Raw genomic sequence first — 18,879 nt, forward strand, 5'->3', positions numbered from 1 at the left:
ACGCGTTTTCTCGAAACTGTGTTTTTGAAGCCGGTTGTCAAGCTTTCTCGAGAAATACTAAACCGACCTTCACGAAATTCTACGCAAGTCTTTCAGATACTATTTCTAAAGACTTGGACGCAGGTTTTTTTTCGTTTACAACAATTTGAAAAAAAAAATGCCACGAAATTTTTACTGAAATTTTCACCTTTTTGTAAAAGTGTCCGCCAATTTTCGGCTTTTTTCCCCTTCTTCCAAGTTTTAAGTTAAAGCTTTAACTAAAACACGTATTTTTTCACTGTAGATGATTCTGTAAGGAGTTATCGTGCCAATGTGGGCGTATCTTTTTTCCGAGAGGTCACCGGCAGTGGCATCGCAATGGTGTAGTGTAATTTCTTTTTTCAAAAATTGATGAATTTTTTGTTAATAGAGTTGTTAGTGCAATAAAAATATTTAATAAAATATTTCATTTTTATATGAGGATCAAGTAAGGAAGGGCTAAGTTCGGGTGTCACCGAACATTTTATACTCTCGCATGATAAAGTGATAATCGAGATTTCAGGCGTGGTTGTGAACCGATTTCACCCATATTTGGTACATGTCATCAGGGTGTTAAGAAAATATTATATACCGAATTTCATTGAAATCGGTTGAGTAATTCCTGAGATATGGTTTTTGGTCCATAAGTGGGCGACGCCACGCCCATTTTCAAGTTTAAAAAAAAACCTGGATGCAGCTTCCTTCTGACATTTCTTTCGTAAAATTTAGTGCTGTCTCTTATACACATCTAGATGTGTATAAGAGACAGGCTATAGTAGTTTTCGAGATATGTACAAAAAAGTTAGTAGGGGCCGGGGCCACGCCCACTTTTCCAAAAAAATTACGTCCAAATATGCCCCTCCCTAGTGCGATCCTTTGTGYCAAATTTCATTTTAATATCTTTATTTWYGGYTTAGTTATGACAYTTTATARGTWTTCGGTTYCCGCCATTTTGTGGGMGTGGCAGTGGGCCGATTTTGYCCATCTTCGAACTTADCCTTCTTAWGGAGCCARGAAATACGTGTACCAAGTTTCATCATGATATCTCAATTTTTACTCAWGTTACAGCTTGCACGAACGGACAGACAGACGGACGGACGGACAGACAGACATCCGGATTTCAACTCTACTCGTCACCCTGATCACTTTGGTATATATAACCCCATATCTGACTCTTTTAGTTTTAAGACTTACAAACAACCGTTATGTGAGCAAAACTATAATACTCTCTTTAGCAACTTTGTTGCGAGAGTATAAAAATTGTTGAAATAATTTTTATTTACACTAAAATTTTCATGGAATAATCCATGCATGCTGGCCACTATGCCTATAATTGTTTCAATCTCATGGTAAGTCACATAAAGACCTTGCAATATTAGTTTGTGCACAGTATCCATAATATCTCGACGTTTTTAAGTGAATTTTTATTAAAAATCAGTTGAAATTTGTTTTGGAGTGATCTACGACCTTATTTGAATTCACCATACCATGGAGAAACACTGATCTTTCATGGAGCTTCATCGCCAAATTAAATTTAGTTCGTCGATACACTGTATACTAGCTAATCCGCGTCAAAAGTCATAAAACATAATCCTTGATAAAAAAAAAATGTTAAAAGTCTGTTTGGTATCAGTAAAATGGTAAGACTTTGCTTATAATTCTAAAATTCTTAATTTATACTTTAAAATTTTCGTCATCCTCCACAAAGTAATACCCTTGGCCGCGATAAATTTCTGCCAACGCTTTTTCTCATCTTCGAAATAGTTGATTTCCAGAAAAGGCTTCAATTCCCGTAGCTATTCATATTTAATGTCTTCAGTTTACTCAAAACGGTTTCCCGGAGCTATCGTTTGAATTCGCTGAATAGCCATAAGTCACACAGAGCAAAATCAAGCGCATACGGTGGTTGCGGCACGATATTGGTAAAAAATTTGGCGAAAAACTCACGAATATTCAATGCAATAAGCGAAGATGCATTATCGTGGTGTAAAAACCAAGAGTTGTCGGCCGATAATTCCGACATCTTTTTACGTATAGCTTCGCACAAATAATGATCGGAAGGTATTCGGAGTGCACCAAACCACGATAGTAGAAGAAAACTGTCAACATAACCTCGATTTTTGACTTGCTTTGACGTGGTTTTTTCACCCTCGACTCACCGTTGCCACGGTATTCCGCCGATTAATCGTCTGTTTCAGGTCGTAAGCATAGACATAAGACTCATCAAATGTCATAATTCGTTTCATGACTTCCTGGTAGTCGGAAAGTATTAGTTTACAGACGTTAAAGCGACATTGTTTTTCGAAAATATTGGGTGATTTTGGAACTAATCGTGCTGTCACTTTTCTTAGGCCGAAATGGTCGCTCAAAATAATTCTTACTTTTTCTTTCAGTATTTCAACGATGCCAATAAGATTCTGACTGTTAGTCGTGTCCCTTATTTTATTGATGTGTTAGTCAGTTGATGTTGATGACCGTCCAGGACTTGGTTCGCCGTCAACGCGTTCTCAACATCTTAGAATAATTTGTAACAACCAAAAGCTCTTACTCACGACAAACATTTATCATTGAAGATCTTTATCAATATTCTGAACGTTTCGGCGCCTGAAATTTAATTTTGCACACAAGAATTTGATGAAACTTCTTTGTTGAATAATTTTACTCGTCGTAAGAATAGCAGAATACATTTTATGTACTTCAGTAAGACAAGCGCTTATTAAACACTAATAATAATTTTGACAGGGTATTTGGCACAGATCTCATTGACAGTCATACCAACCTAAAAAAAAAAAAAAATATTTCGACTAATGTGTTTTCGCGCGAAATTTACGTAAAAGTTTTACTATTTTTTGCCCACAATAGTATATTAACAAATTGTTATAGGTCATGGCATGTTTGGAGCTCTAATTGTATTACAAGCTAAGAGACCGGTGTGTTATTCTATGCAAAATAGAACTTGCAGTGTTCATTTCCGACAAGATATTTCTATCAATAACGTCACTCAACCAAGATTTGCACCCTTAGGAAGCTATGAATTGTAGGGAATTTAAAAAAAATTCCGTAATAAAATCACTGAAAATTTGTTCCTATATTCATACACCTGTCGGATCAAACTTCTCTTGCTGATCATATTCCAATTGTCATCTGAAGCTGCAAAAGTTACATATTAACAAAAGATCAATAAAATTAAACTGCATATCAAAACCATACAAGGTGCGTTCCCAAGCAAACAGGACTTTTTGAATCTAGAGACCCCTGGTGGCGTCATCTATATGTCGACTGGTGCGTTAGGATCTGCTATTTTTATCGATTGTCCAGTGAGAATTTCATAACATTTCATTGATAGAAAGTGAAGTTATTGCGTTTTAAGTGTCAGAGCTTCGAACATAGAGCCAACATTAAATCTTATTTTAAAAATTATAAAAAATTCACCGAAACGTTTCAATTGATGAAAAAAGTTTATGGCGATAATTGCATATTCCGTAGCAGAGTGCACGAGCGGTTTCAACGTTTTCAAAGTGGTCGTGAGGACAAAAATGACGATTAACATGTGGGCCAATCAAAACCTGTGATCACCGGAAATTCCATCGAAACTGTGCGTGGAATGGAAATGGAATTGAACATCTCCAAAATATCGATTTATCGCATTCTGATCGAACATTGGGGCTTACGAAAGGTGTGTGTACAGTTTCTTCCGCACAAATTGCCTAGCGACCAAAAATTGCGTTCGACATGCTTTTGAACCGTGCAAAAAGCTGTATTGGAGCAAAGAAGACTATTTTGAAGAAAATAAATTGATTTTGCCGCAACGATTTTGATACCATTTGTTCAGTTTTTTAAGTCCTGTTTACTTTGGAATGCATCTTGTATACAAGTACATTGCTTTAAGACTGTACTAAGACATAACCTCAAATAGCTTTATTTTCAGTACTTCAGTGCTCCACTCGTACACTTGACACTGAACCAAAGCAACCCTTCCTTCGAGTGTATAAATTTGAAAGTAAATATCTCTCCAGTACATATCGTGGCTTCTAAATGAAGAGCACAACGAACCGACAAATATTTAAATTTATCGACTACAATTTTCCAAGTTTTAATCCTTTTGTTCAGCGTGTAGCGACCCTTTTCAATACCACAACGCTTCAGCGCCAATCCATGTCCGGCTACCTGTTCACAACTGCTTACATCTGCTCCCACAACTTAGTGCTCTGTTGCAGCACACAATATTATTTGCAATTGTTCACAACAAATCAATATTTACAAAAGATTTGTTATTTTTGTAACCAAAACAAATGTTTTCACTCATTCCTTCTGTCTGTTTAGGAGTACAAGTATATTCTACATTTTCATTCTTTTTTTGCGTGTGTAGAATTTTATTGTTTCGCTTACTGTTGCAAATAGCATGTTATCCTATCCTACCTTGGTACCCAATTTCGGTTTAATTTTCTTCATTTTTCTGATACATTCCAGCACACGTACTGTTATGGAGGGAATTGAGTTGCACTCGCACTTGAAAACTGTGTATAAATTGTATTATTTGGCCACTTGCAACATGCTGCATATCGGTGGCACTAAGATACCAGACAGTTTACTTTGTTTATTTTTTATTTTTACTTTTAGTATTTTGTGCACATTCCAATGTCAGTTAGCTTAGTGTATTGTATAAATGACCACCCTGTTGCAAATATATAACAGATTTATTAAGGTACCCCGAGAGTTCAGTAATTTGTTGGTTTATTCCAAAACTGATTTTATTTTCTGCCTCACTACTACTTCGTTCTTGCACATAAACTCCTTTAAGTTTATATACAATATTTAGATTGCCTTTAATGGCACCTTAAGGCTTTCAGAGTTGTTCCGTAAGCAACTGGCAACAAAGTCACCTTTTAGACTGAGCGAATCCCATCTATTTTTCGTCTGTTATAAGGTTGAGGAAACTTACCAAGTGCCCGTGTCTACCCAATACTACGTATTTTGGTAATCCTTAAGAATAAATCATGTATTTAGTCCCCAAAGCCATAGGTTTTCCTAGTCCTTCACAATTAAATATAAATTCAGTCCCTAATACATTCACTTCAGAAAGTTTTCTTGTTACAACAAAACAAAAAAAAAAAAAAAAAACGTATATTCACAGACAGCAAAATTGCTTTGAAATCACTTAAGTATGTTGGGGTTTCATCGTAGATGATGAAAGAATGCCTTGATCTTTGAGTAGATCTAACATTCTATTTTCAGATGAACCCGTGGTTCAAGGACACATTAATCTACTTGCAACTGTGAAGTAGATGAACTAGCAAGTGCAGGCTCCGCTCAACAATTAGGTTTCTATAAAGAAAATGTTGCTACCATAAGCTATTAAAATTCAAAAGGAATGACAGCAGGATAATGGTTCTTCGCGACGCCTCAGCGGCTTCACTACGGGCATTCTAAAGGGCTAATCCAACGCAGAATAGCTTTTGCTAACAGCTGCTACCTCGGACTGAGTAGGCAATTGAGAAGTGAAGTCCTCTCTCGACGAACAAAACCCAAACTCTCTAACTCACTCAATATTCCTGTCCTTCTATACATAAGATTCAAAGAAATGGATGATGACAACAACTGATGAGTCGACGTTCCGAGTTTTTAAGAGAAATATTATAGGGAAGATTCATGGCTCCTTGCGCATTGGTCACGGCGAATATCATTTTGGATGGAATGATGACGGCGTTGAGATAGGTCAGCGACTGCGCTGGCTAGGTCATGTCGTCCGATTGGAGGAATGGTACCCGCCGTGAGAAAGAGAGAAATAGAAAGAGGAAGAGCTTACCTCCGTTGGGAATGCCAGGTGGAGAAGAACCTGGTTTCGCTATGTATCTTCAATTGGCGACAAGCAGCGAAAAGAAAGACCGGCGCGCTGTTTTTAAGTCGGCTAAAACTGCGTCGAAGTTTGTTCTAACAATTTATGGATTTTCACGAAAGTTAGTGAGATATAAAAATCTCTCTAAATACAGAATAACAAATCGAAGTTACTGTTACTTCTGCAGAATGATTTTTATTTGAACTTAACCTCAACATTATTAGTCGTGTCAAGGATCTTTGTTTATAATTCAAGAGAACTATTAACCCAATTCAAGTTACTTTAACTAACAGATATACTTAGAAGGTTTCTTTCCAAATTTTAATTGCTCTACTATTAGCAATAGGTCCACATATTCAGTGTCCAAGAATTTTGGTTCAATTTGGGCAATTGTCAGTCATAAAATCAGTTCACAAATTAAAAAGCAGGTAGTATAACGGTATAAAACATTACACGAATAATGCTTTTAGTGTATTCCAACTTAAGACCGAAAATTATTCAAATCTTACCAGTAATGTTGATGCCCCTATGTAACGAATATTTAGATGCCATTACACATGGTATGCTTTTGAATTGAAAATCAGGGATAATTCGTCTCTACAATGGTATGTATATCAAAAATGGTTGAATCGGGCCAATACTTCCCTTAGTCCCCATATGCATAAAGATTTTCGAACTTTCGGATGATTTTGTACAGCATATATCGGCTGACTTTACTCTCTATGATTAGTTTTTAAGTATTTGGCAGTATTTGAAGTTATATATATAATATGTAGTATATATGTATATATATATGTAAATATGTAAAATTGTTTGGATTTCGATCCTCTCTTTGACCTTTTATAGTACACCTTAAAGTATTTCCCTGGCTTTGATTCTTTCAAGGTGAACATTTTAAGTTATATATATAATTTATATATATTTTCCCAAATTCTTAAAGTCAGTGAATAATTTATTTTAAGAAAAATTTCAAATTTATTTTATTTTATTTGAAATTTATTCGAATTTTTTCACCAAATTTAAAATTAGAAATGAAACAATTGAAAATTTTAAAATAATATATTCTTAAAATATATTTATTTTGCTTAAAAAATACAAAGTAAGTTACATAGTATACAAACACCCTGTACTTACCTTCAAGCTGTAGAGCAGTTGTTTTACTCTCCTGAAGTGATATTATTTGTTTGTTTAAGCGAACGTTAATTAGCGAACGACGATAGACGAACATCAAAAGAACGAACGCTTGCATATTTCATATTTTACGAAATATATTTAAAAGGAAATAATTCACTAATTCACTACAACACTTTTTACCAGTAATATGAAATATTCGATTTCCACTCACTTCACTATTAACACCATTAACACCATAAACAAACATACACACATTATAAAAAACAAAATTACCTGTGCACACTACTGCACTATTTCACTTCACATACACTTATTTTGCTCTTTCTAGAACAATTACAACTTTTCACTTCATTGAATTTGCACAACTCTGACTCAAGCTTTTAACTTAAACAAAATTATTTAAAAAGAACTTTTGGTATAAATTTCTAACGCGTTTAATACTATTTTTCCCGCAACACGAGCTGACGCGCCATTTGACCGATCGCGATTGAAAAATTCCATTGACTGACTCGGCGAAAATGTGATGTGAGCGTGTAGAGTTCCCCACGACACGAGGTGATTCTGTTATGTTTGTTGTATGTGGGGGAGTCTGAGAGTCTGAATGTGGCGAAGGAGTCCGTTGTTTTTGTCCACCTTCTTTTGCGATCGTACATCGCAGCATAGCGAAGGGGTAATGCACTCGCTACATGCCTACTACATTATGATAGCTGTTGCTGTTCCTTGAATTGTTGTTAGTGAATTAGCAGTAATTAGGCGATGGAGGTGTAAAATGAAAGTAATCGCATGCGATTTTTTGTATACTCTGAAAATATTATACTTTAAAATGCTTATGGAATATAACATGTAATAATATAATAAAGAGCTTTGAAACATGACCATATTAGACAATATTGATTAAATGAACATTTGGTGTTAAAAGTAACTTTACAAAGTAAGAAAAGTAAAAACCTCAATTAATGGTCCTCAATTTTCACTTTTTAATTTTGTAACTAATTGGAGATTAGAAAGTAATTAATGGTTACATTAATTTCAAATAAGCAAACAAACTTCTGCGTCCTTCTCATTTACAGTATACAGATGTTGGAGTGATTTTCCACAGTTTTTAATAACGATCATCAGCGAGTTTCAGAAAAAGTAAATTAGACAGAAATGTAAATAAACAAAGACTGACATGACTATGACCGTAGAGGAAAAGAAAAAATAGGGAATGTTTAATCGTATATATTAGAATTTGAAAACATCGTAATCTATGGAATTGACAATATGATTAAGATATGGAAAAGAGATCTACTATTGTGCGAAAAATATTAATACGTTATAATTTAAATTTCGCGTGTAACGACTAGCGAATTAACAAAGCTGGTCTGAATACCCCTAATGCTTTCCGGGGGTGTGTCTTGGATCTATGCTTTCGTTCCAGAAACAAACGATCAATCGACCGAATACCGTGGCAAAGGTAAGCCGAGGCCGAAAAAAACCACATCAAAGCACGCCAAAAATCAAGGCTATGTTGACAATTTTCTTTGATTAAGGAGGTGTAGTGCACTTCGAATTTATTCCGATCGACCAAACTGAATACTATTTGAGTGTTATGTGCCGTTTACGCGAAGTCATAAGATATAACGTTTGGTTTTTGTACCACAATGATAAGCCTGCGACCGTGACTGAATTGATTCCTCGCCAATTTTTTGCCAAATTTTCACCCAACATCGTGCCGCAACTACAGTATTCGCTTGATTTAGCTTCGTGTAACTTCTGGTTATTCAGAAAATTTTTAGGTCCACTCCGGGGAAACCGTCTTAAGTCAATTGAAGACATTAAGCGTGAATCGGTAAAACTATTCCGAAAATTGATTTTAACAACAACTTCGAGGATTGGAAAAAACGTTGGTATAAGTGAATTGGAGCTAGGGGGATTACTTTGAGGGGGACAACATAAATTTTTTTTTAATTTTAAGCAAAAATCAAGAATTTTACATTTATGAACAATTTTGATACATGTTGAAGGAAAAAGTTTAGATTCTGATGCGCTAGAATTTGGAAGGAACTGCTCTAGTTTGTCAGAGTAAATCTTAAGAGGTTATATAAAATTAGAAAACTTAAAAACATCGATTTTCAAATATTTTCGAAGTTAACCGCAAATTTGAAATGGCGTTTCAGAGTGCTTTGAAGTGTAAGTACAAATTTTAAACGCTTTTTTCTCAAAATGGTATTTTCAAAGTGGCAAATTTTTATTTATAAAAAAAATATTTATCGATAAGTAAACAACTTCATTTAAAAAATTTAACGAGCTTCTTAAATATATATTTTTTAGTAATTAAATGAAGTTGTTTACTTATCGATAAATATTTTTTTATAAAAAAAAATTTTTGTAAAAAAGTTCTTTTTGTCAAAAAAATTAATTTTGATTTTTCCTTACTTTCTTGTACTAGATTTAACATTGCTTTAACGAAATCGGTTTGATGTTTTATGGTAATATTAGAGGATCCAGTTCAGAGAGATAGTGGTCACCGCAAAATGTATTTTTGCGAGAAGCTCCCGGAGTTCAGCTGTAGTTCCTTTCCATATAACTATTTTTACTAATAGTAAGTCCTAAAATAGAGTTCAAAGATATCAAATTTTTGGATCAATAAACTTAAAACTTCTTAGCAAAAATTATGGAAAATTCGTTTTTTTCGACCTTCTAACCTATAACCTCTTAAGCCTTCCTAAATCCAGTGCTTTGAAAGTAAGGGCTGTATCATTGGTAGCCGAAAAAGTCTTTTCGTATTTCTAGTCAAACTTCAACTTATTTTTTATATTTATACTAATAAATAAATAAACAAATATTTACCATTATGCCATTTTTACGCTAGAGATATTATTCCATGAGTGTAAATCGAAATTTCCAGAACGGAAGCAAGCGAAGCATTGTTGTCGTCTCCGTAAACTTCATAAACATTATTGTTGGCTTGGGTGGCATTCTTCCCCTTTTGAATAGTTGTAACTTTTTAACCCTGAACAGGGTATATTAAGTTTGTAACGAAGTTTGTAACACCCAGAAGGATGGGTCGGAGACCCTGTAAAGTATACGTATATATAAATGATCAGTATATCGAGCTGAGTCGATTTAGACATGTCCGTCTGTCTGTCTGTCTGTATATATACGAACTAGTCCCTCAGTTTTTAAAATTTTGCAAACGTCATTTTCTCCTCAAGAAGCTGTTTATTTGTCGGAACTGCCGATATCGAACCACTATCATATAGCTGCCATACAAACTGAACGATTGGAATCAAGTTCTTGTATGGAAAACTTTCACATTTGACAAGATTTATTCACGAAATTTGGTATAGACTATTTTCTAAGACAGCAATGGAATATCCGAAGAAATTGTTTAGATCGGATTACCATAGTATATAGCTGTCATACAAACTGAATTATCGGAATCAAATGCTTTCATGGGAACTTCCTCATTTGACGATATATCTTCACGAAATTGGGTATGAGTTACTGTTTATAGAAATAATGTAGTATCAGAAGAAATTGTTCAGATCAGCTCACTATAGCATATATGTAGCTGCCACACAAGCCGAACGATCGGAATCAAGGGCTTGTATGGAAAATTTTCCTTTTGACATCGTATCGTCACGAAATTTGGCATGGATTACTGCTTAAGGTAACAATATAATCTCCAAAAAAAATTGTTCAGAACGGATTACTATAGCATATAGCTTCCAGAACTACTAACAGAAATACACCTGTGAAGGGTATTCAGCTTCCGTGCATTTCCGTGCGTTTTTTCTTGTTTTTTACCAACTCCCTTAATTTGTTTTTTATTTTTGGTTAAATAAAGCCTGCGGTCTCACCTTTCCAATACTATATGGTATGACACAATGGGATTGGTAGCACTAGAGATGTACGACTGTATCGACATTTATTGACAAAATACGAAAGAACTTTTTCACTTTTTCGACTACGCAAACATAAATCATTAAAAGCAGAATACGAATAGTCAATATGCTATCGGAAAACAATTGCGTCTTGACTTTCTCTCGCTCTGCACTGGGTGTAAAAGCGAGACATATGTATATTATAAAGTCCGAGAAAGACATTGAAGAATTACTTTGATTCCAGTATGCAATTCGGGGTACAAATCTCGCATTACAAAGGAAATTAATCGCAAAAACGTGAACAATATGCAGATAATACGAAAATTTTTGAACTTTCGTAATTTATTAACAGCGAATACAATATGATCTACAATACTAAATACTTTTGGATTTAGGATTTCAGATAACTTTAAGTAAAAAAGTTTTGCTCACCTTTTCTGGTACAAGTACACAAAATAGCGGTTTTTTTCTGACTTGCAACTGGTTATAACCCATTAATGCAGTGTCCACAACTCAAAAGGTAACTGTTGATGGCATTGTAAGAAGAAGAAACCTGTTTTCTTATTAAAAATACAGTTAGCTGCAGCACTGGGTTGCATTTTCAGTGCCGAATTGGCACTGACTTGAGCACAGAAATCGTTAAGTAGGTATTTGTTGCATAAACATCGGTTGCAACACACAAAGGCATGACTAACTTTATGCAAATAACTGTCGCATCTAATCAGCTTGAGTTCCGGCAATATTTACAGCACAAGTGTACTGTTAGCTTATTGCAACCCTGCGCGTAAACTACACAAATACATGCACGCACTGACGCTGTGCGATTTTTGCTTGTTTATGTGTGTGTGTTTGTGTGTGACGCTTAGGGTTGAGAGTGTGAGCGCCAAGTGGCTACAGAGCGCACCCATTTTAATGCACTCGCAAAGGCATTCATTTCAAGGCATTAACAAAAGTTCCAACTCTGTATATATGTGCCTGTGTGCGCAAGTAAGGCCAGCATTGCCGTGTTTGGTCCGTTTGCTTGGCTTTAGTTGGCCATTTCTTCTCATTTATGCAATGCTTCTTGCCAATGGATGGTCGTAAATGTAAATGTTACTCTTAGTTGCGACAACAACGTATCAAACAAAATAATGCAACAACAACAACAACCCAAACAACTACTGCAGCTATAGCAGTAACGACAACGCTAAGAGCTCACCGAAAATGGCAAATAACAATCAGAATGAGACACAAACACACACATATACACACACATACACATATATACACAGTTACATATATATATATATATGTATGAAGCATTTTGGGCGCACTTTAGCTTTTACGGTCTGTGGGTTCGGTTCGGTTGCAACAAATGCCATTTCATTGTTACGTACGCAATTTCTGACTATGTTGCAATTTTCTAAATGGGCAATAATTTCAGCTCTAATGCATTGGAAGGCACACACAATCGCACAAAACGGACGACGACGCCGTCAGCTATCACTATCCGCTTTTTCGCATACAACTGTAACTGTGGTCAGATGTCAGCTGCTGGTCACACTAACACACACACACACACACATACACACATCCAGATACAAGAAGAGTAAGAGTGAGCGTTGGCAGACTAGCGTGCAACCATTAAAACGGGATCATTGCTTGATGTGCACCAGCACCGGCTTATAACAAAGGCGCACACGCACACACACTGGCGCAGCGCATGGCATAGCAAGCACTACGGAAAATTAAACTGCCCCCGGAGGTTAAGTGCGCTTGTAGACACGGCCAGGCAATTGTGATTTTATGTTATTAGAAGCTGAGTGATGTAAGTGGCAAAAAGGCAGGCACAAATCTACACAAAAGCCAGTGTGTGTGTGTGTGTGTGTTGGTGCAGCAAACCGGTGCGTTGATTGCATAACATACCGTAAACGCATACAATTTCATTTGCACCACAATTTAAAATGCGTAACCATATTTTTGACCACCAGCACTTCGGTTGCAAGAGCAACGAGCCACCAGCAACTGGCAACTTGTGCCCAACTTTTCCAACTTAACGAACTGGCGGCACACAAGCACACGCACAGGCGCGTTCCCTGCTACTTGCGCAACTGCGTGCGGCCTGCAGCGTGGTTGCGTGACACCCCTTCGTCTATTCGTCCGTTCGTCGGTCCGCCAGTACTTCATTGCATTGCTGAGCATTTATATTTTTCCGGTCAAACGACAATCTTTGTGCAGTTAGCGAAAGTTTGCCTGTCGCCTCGCCATGTTGTTGTTGTTCGTTGCTAGACTTGCAACATTTGCAGTAAGCCAAACCGCATTTAGTTTTAGTTAAAATGCTGAATAATCAACTTGCGGTCTGTGTGTTGCACTGTATTTGTGGCATATTAAGTTGACCACTAAGACGGCTTGCTGGAATTGAATAGCTGAGACTGCATTCGAATCATTATTTTTTGGTTGGAATTGTGGTTGCCGGCGCGTGAAACAGTCGTTGGTGCCTGTACAAATTAAGGGCCGGCATAGTAAATGCAATAATTTAAGCAAGCTGAAGTCACAATTAACTATGACACTAGCGGCGCTGGAAGTTTTCCGTTAAAAATTCAATTGAAGTTAAATATGTTACTTATACGTCATGACAAACTTTGGTATTTGATTGCTTTCCATTCCATTAATACTTAAGTGGTGTTACGCAGCAACGGACAACCCACTGTTTTGTGCTATAGAAATATTATAGAAAAGTATTGTAGGAATTAACCGCGTTGTATGGAATTTAATTTCATTTTGCCTGGGAATTACGTCAATTTCAAAATATAAAAGCTTCTCTACTAATTTCTATCCAGGGAGCAAAATTATTGTTCCTTATCATAGTAGACAGCCACCACTTTTCAGATTTGGATAGCCCGATAAGAGATCGTACGTATGCCGCATAGTCTTTTCTACACTCACTTTGATAGACCCATTTGTAGACAATTTCTCTAGTGACCATGATTCTATTGTCAAGAAGACAGAGTGCCATTTGTATGACACTAAAGGATAGCTAAACATGTTTATTTGATGTATATAAGAAACATTTCTTTTGAGACCACCATTAACAGCAATAATGCTGACAGCTTGGAGATCAATCAAAGGTGACTATAGAGCGTTCTTGCTATGAAGAGCTCAGTGGACAATAGAGGTCTCTCTATCGATAGATGAAATTAAACGCTCTACTTGGAGCTCATTGTAACCCGTGCTTCTGAATAAACTTGACGATTGAACAGTTAGAGGGAAAATCTTTTACTTTCGGCTATCGTATGCGGACAAACGACGAGTGCTATCACGACATTGGTACCACTCAGAGTTGTGAGAATGTGCTCTAGCGAAAACGGGTTTCGATGCTAGAGTCGGTGGTGACAAAACTTGGTGTAAGGACTGGAGACGGTGCGAGCGTGGCAAAGGCGCCTGTTACACATTATTTCGTCATACCGAAACACAAAAGCGCCGATAAGCCTAATTAAAGATGAAGACTAAATCACACTTAAGTATATATGTACATACATATAGATAACGATAATGGCACCATCCGAGAGATCAGAAAAAAATGATGGTACGAGATTAGAGTTTCAGCTTAAATGGAAGTTGTATTCATTCGAACATAGCTGAATAAGTTAAATCTGAAATTTCTTACTCTAGATCCGCATTACAGGATGATCAAGTATGCTTTTCTGAAAGCACCAATGTCATGTGAATATATAGCAGATGTGTTGTTCAAAAAGCAGAAGCTGAAATAAGAACTATCTCAAACATTTAGTACCGGCATAACACTAACCAACACAAATTAACAAAAATTATGATAATCTGTATAATATAATATCAAATAGTAAACTTAACTTTAACAAGAGAGGGCTAAGTTCTGATGCTACCGAGCATTTTATATCATTGCAATGTGTAAAAACAAAGTAGTCACTTCATATTAGCATTGATGTTAAGAAACTATTTGGAATTGCTGTTATAATCCCCAGCAAACAACAGATCAATGTAATTTGTTAGTTTTATGTTATTGCATACTCACTGAGTGATCTCCTGTGATTTCGTTACAGCATGCACAACAGTGTATGTATGTTACATATTTGCGCATACAGCAAGGCAGTTGTTGTCTCGTCACCACGAAGCAGGCAAGCAGCACTGCAAAAAATTATAAGTGTTACAGAATGACCGAATGTTAATACAACATTATTCATGTTCGTTAACATTCTCTGTTTGATAGTCGTGTGTCGGTAAGTGCGCGTCGGTACGTGATCGCGATGAAAGTTTGAAAAAAAAAAAGAAATTAATTAATCATTTTGTGGAATCTTTTGAACATTATTTAATAACTATTTGAACTTGTGAATGTAAAGTGATAAGTATGTGTTAATTAAGTGAAAGTGCGCAAATGTAAATTAGCAAAGCATTGCAAAATGTGTTGGTTTGACAAACATGTTACAGCATGTTCGTGTGAAAAATGCACTTTTCCTCAAAGATATACATATGTATATGGTATGGTATATACATATGTATATCTTAGTAAATCTAACTTTAGTGAAAAATTTATCAATATTGGTGATATAAAATTGTTTTCATTGTCCAGTACGTTTAACCGTCTTTAAATATGTGCAGGCAATAAAAGGCAAGGGTGAGCACTTATGTATATATATATACCTAAATATATGTTATATATAAAAATATAAATATAAATACATAGTTTTGTTTGTATAATTGTATGATTAAATGTATATAATTGAAAAAAAAGTATAATAATACGAATAATATGGAAATTAAATATTGATAAATATTTAAATTTGGTCCTGGCAAAGCTAGTATAGGGGCTTGCTTCACCTTTAGTATTTATCGTTATATTTATAATTGATAAATCTCGTGGGAATGATACTTATTTAAATTTTATTTGCGACATCATTTTCTCGTAGCATAAGGGTAATTGAGAGAAATATATTAAAATTTTTAATTTTTTCGTGCGAATTTGTTACACGGTAACCAAAGAAAAATGTACTTGGCTAAATATAATGAACAGAATTACTCTATATATTTTTATGTTAACAAACGAATTCCTAAAACAACAAGTAAAGAAGGACTAAGTTCGGGGTCAACCGAACATTTTATACTCCTGCAAAATGCAAGAATCAAAGCTAGGGAAATACTTTAATGTATTTTCGATTAAAAGTCAACTATAGCAGAGAACGTATATCATACGAGTAGAGAAGGCAGAGAACGCATATCACAAACAAAGAACGTATATCACGCAACCTTTGTTCTCTGTTTAGATTCTACGTTCTTATATTATAAACATTTTCTGCTGTAACTTCCAATCAGCTTGAGAACTCGCTTAAAATATTTTGGTTTAAATTAAAATGCTTGCGTAAAATTATTTATTTTGAATGTATCAATTGTAGATAAAATTATTTTTACAGCTTGAGTAGGATATATTAAATCTCCCACTAAGATTATAACTATCAGAAGTAAACGTCGGATTGTCCATAAAGTCTATACATAAATGATCAGCTTGATGAGCTAAGTTGATTTAGCTAAACCCGTCTGTTCGAACTAGTTCCTCAGTTTATGAGATATTCATCTGAAATTTAGCATACACCCTTTTCGCTTCAATATACTGCTCATATGTCCGAACCGCCGATATCTGATCACGATTCCGTATAGCTGCCATACAAACTGATCGATCAAACTTTTTTATGCTAAACGAAATGCATCTGCCAAGGGTATTATAACTAACTAAGTGGCAGTAGAAGTTAACGTTTAAATAGGGACTATGACTAAAATGCAGACTAATAGCTTCGGCCATTACAGGTACAAGTAAACTTGTTGCTATCTGATGATTAAAATGAGATAAGTCTCATCTATTTATTGCCCATACCACATAGTTTTATATAGTTTGTAGCATCGCCGATGTTTTCTTCCACTTCGAAGGCTTCAAAAGTGGAGGCTTATATATTATACAATATTGGATTAAGCATTGGCATGCCTGTATTGACTCAAATCGAGTCTACATTGAAGGCGACAATAAATAGTTGTATTTTTTTTATCAGTCTGGGTCAGTTTTGTTCAGTTACTGGGATCAGTAATGTCATTGAGCAGTTTAAGGGAAAATTTCAATCCTCAACTATGTAGTGCCAAAGCTCTGCTTTGAAAATATGGAAAATGGTGTCACGATTCCCCTAATTTCTATTTAATTACATTTTATACTCCAGTTGCCAAGTAAACTTCTAAATGTATAACACAAGCTTGGTTAAAATGCCAGTTGCTCCATATCGTTTCGTAGAATTGGTGAATACCCTCTAACACTTGCTTTGTTCGCTTCTCGTCTGATAAAATTAGAGGTCAATAATTTTTTTCCTGATAGAGCTTTATGATCTCAAATATTTTTCGAATTTTGACTTTGGATACCAAAAAGATATTGCTATATTTGTCGAAACAAAGGTCGAACACAGGTTCTCGATAGTGATAGCGTGTACTGTTAATGACACCCGCTCTGTCAACTGAGATAGACTGAGAGATAACACTCCTGCATATCGATTTGGGTGAGCCTTTTGCATAGCATAATAGAAGAATTACAAGCGATCTCCTCGCAGTAAGCGATAAAGTTTGTAACCAAAGAAGATAGAACAATGAAATGATAATGAAATGATAGTCATACTGGATCTGGTTAACTGGAATGTCTTTCCTTTCATAGATATTATAAATATTTTGATGAATTTTGAATTCTCGCATTGAGAAAATTTTAATAGGTTGCTAAGCTGTATATCAGTCTTTACCTGGAAAATATGGTTCTCACTAATTCGTTTAAAATAGTCCTATAATATCTGAAAACTGTATAAGTACGAATAGAATATTAACTAAAGGCACTAAAGCGAAATATTAACTGTTATAAGAATAACAATGCGTAAACTTTTGTTACATATTGAAATGGCAACACTCGTCCAAAATGGTTCAGAGTAGGAGTAATGCAATTTTTGGCATATTTGTTTACATATTTATTGTTGCGCAGCCAAAGGTGTACACGAGTTCGACAACAATGCAAAAATTGGAGTTCAAAAAGGGTGGAGAAAAAGGTGGCTACATTTTTATTACTTTAGTGTGTTGAACAGAGCAACACCTATGATGGTTTCCATGCACTGTGGAGTTCTTCTCGGCTTTTGTTTAGTTATTTTGCTTGTTTGTGTTATGAAGAAGTTAAAAGCTTTGGCTGTTTGCACTACTAAAAGTTATTCGATTTTGAATACAAGTGTATTGAGTATGTAAATGAAGTGTTTTCAAAGATATTCGATATTCGTTATAGAAATACACAGTATCAATAATCGATGCATGCAGTTGTTGTATTTGATACACGAGGAGGCACTGCTCGGGAGGCTTAGTGGAAGTTTTCGTTGCACAAATGATTTCCTATACTGTAGAGCATCGTTGGTAGATGCTTCATTGGGATTTTCTTCTTCTTATATTTAGTGAACAACTTGTTTTCAATTATTCTAGACATCGAAATTTTTAATGGTTGCACGTTGGTTTTGAACTGAAATAAACAGCTAGGCCTGAAAAAATAATAAGTTCGGCTGCACCGAAGCTATAATATCCTTCACAAATATAAAGCCCTAACAGGAACTTTATTTGGATCGGTTATTTTGTATGGCAGCTATATGCTATAGTGTTCCAAATTGAATTTCGAAATTAATAGAGAATACCCTGCAATCCACTACTAGTTAAATCTCGGATTAATTACCCAACAGCGCTACCAGAGATTTCTTTTAAAATTTTTATAATTTCATAAGACCCAATTGACAATTTTAACCGAAACTTTTGGGAATGTGTTAAAGTATCGGTTAAGTAACCGGATAGTTACCCGATAGCGCTACCAGATATTTCTGAGTGATGATTTATAAATTTCTTACGCGCTAACTCATTGAATGTATTTTCTGCCAGTCAAACTGAGAAGATGCTTTCTCCCAACATTATTAAGAATTTTTATTTGAAAAATAAGTTGGACTCCTTATCCAATTGCAAGTT

General features: G+C 35.3%; 1 protein-coding gene across 2 annotated transcripts in view; it reads right to left on the minus strand.

The window, feature by feature from the left end:
• The window catches only part of LOC108978818 (rapamycin-insensitive companion of mTOR), a 265,251-nt gene extending 257,859 nt beyond the window's left edge, over positions 1-7,392 (minus strand). For both annotated transcript variants that reach the window (XM_018949323.1, XM_018927193.1), the window contains exon 1: positions 6,989-7,392. In XM_018949323.1, coding sequence (XP_018804868.1) covers positions 6,989-7,103 — 115 coding nt within the window. In that variant the 5' untranslated portion in view covers positions 7,104-7,392. The remainder of the gene's footprint in view (positions 1-6,988) is intronic.
• Positions 7,393-18,879: the final 11,487 nt, after the last annotated feature.

The sequence above is a fragment of the Bactrocera latifrons genome, unplaced genomic scaffold (assembly GCF_001853355.1).
Source record: "Bactrocera latifrons isolate USDA-ARS-PBARC rearing strain unplaced genomic scaffold, ASM185335v1 scaffold_0, whole genome shotgun sequence".
Taxonomy (NCBI): Eukaryota; Metazoa; Arthropoda; class Insecta; order Diptera; family Tephritidae; genus Bactrocera; species Bactrocera latifrons.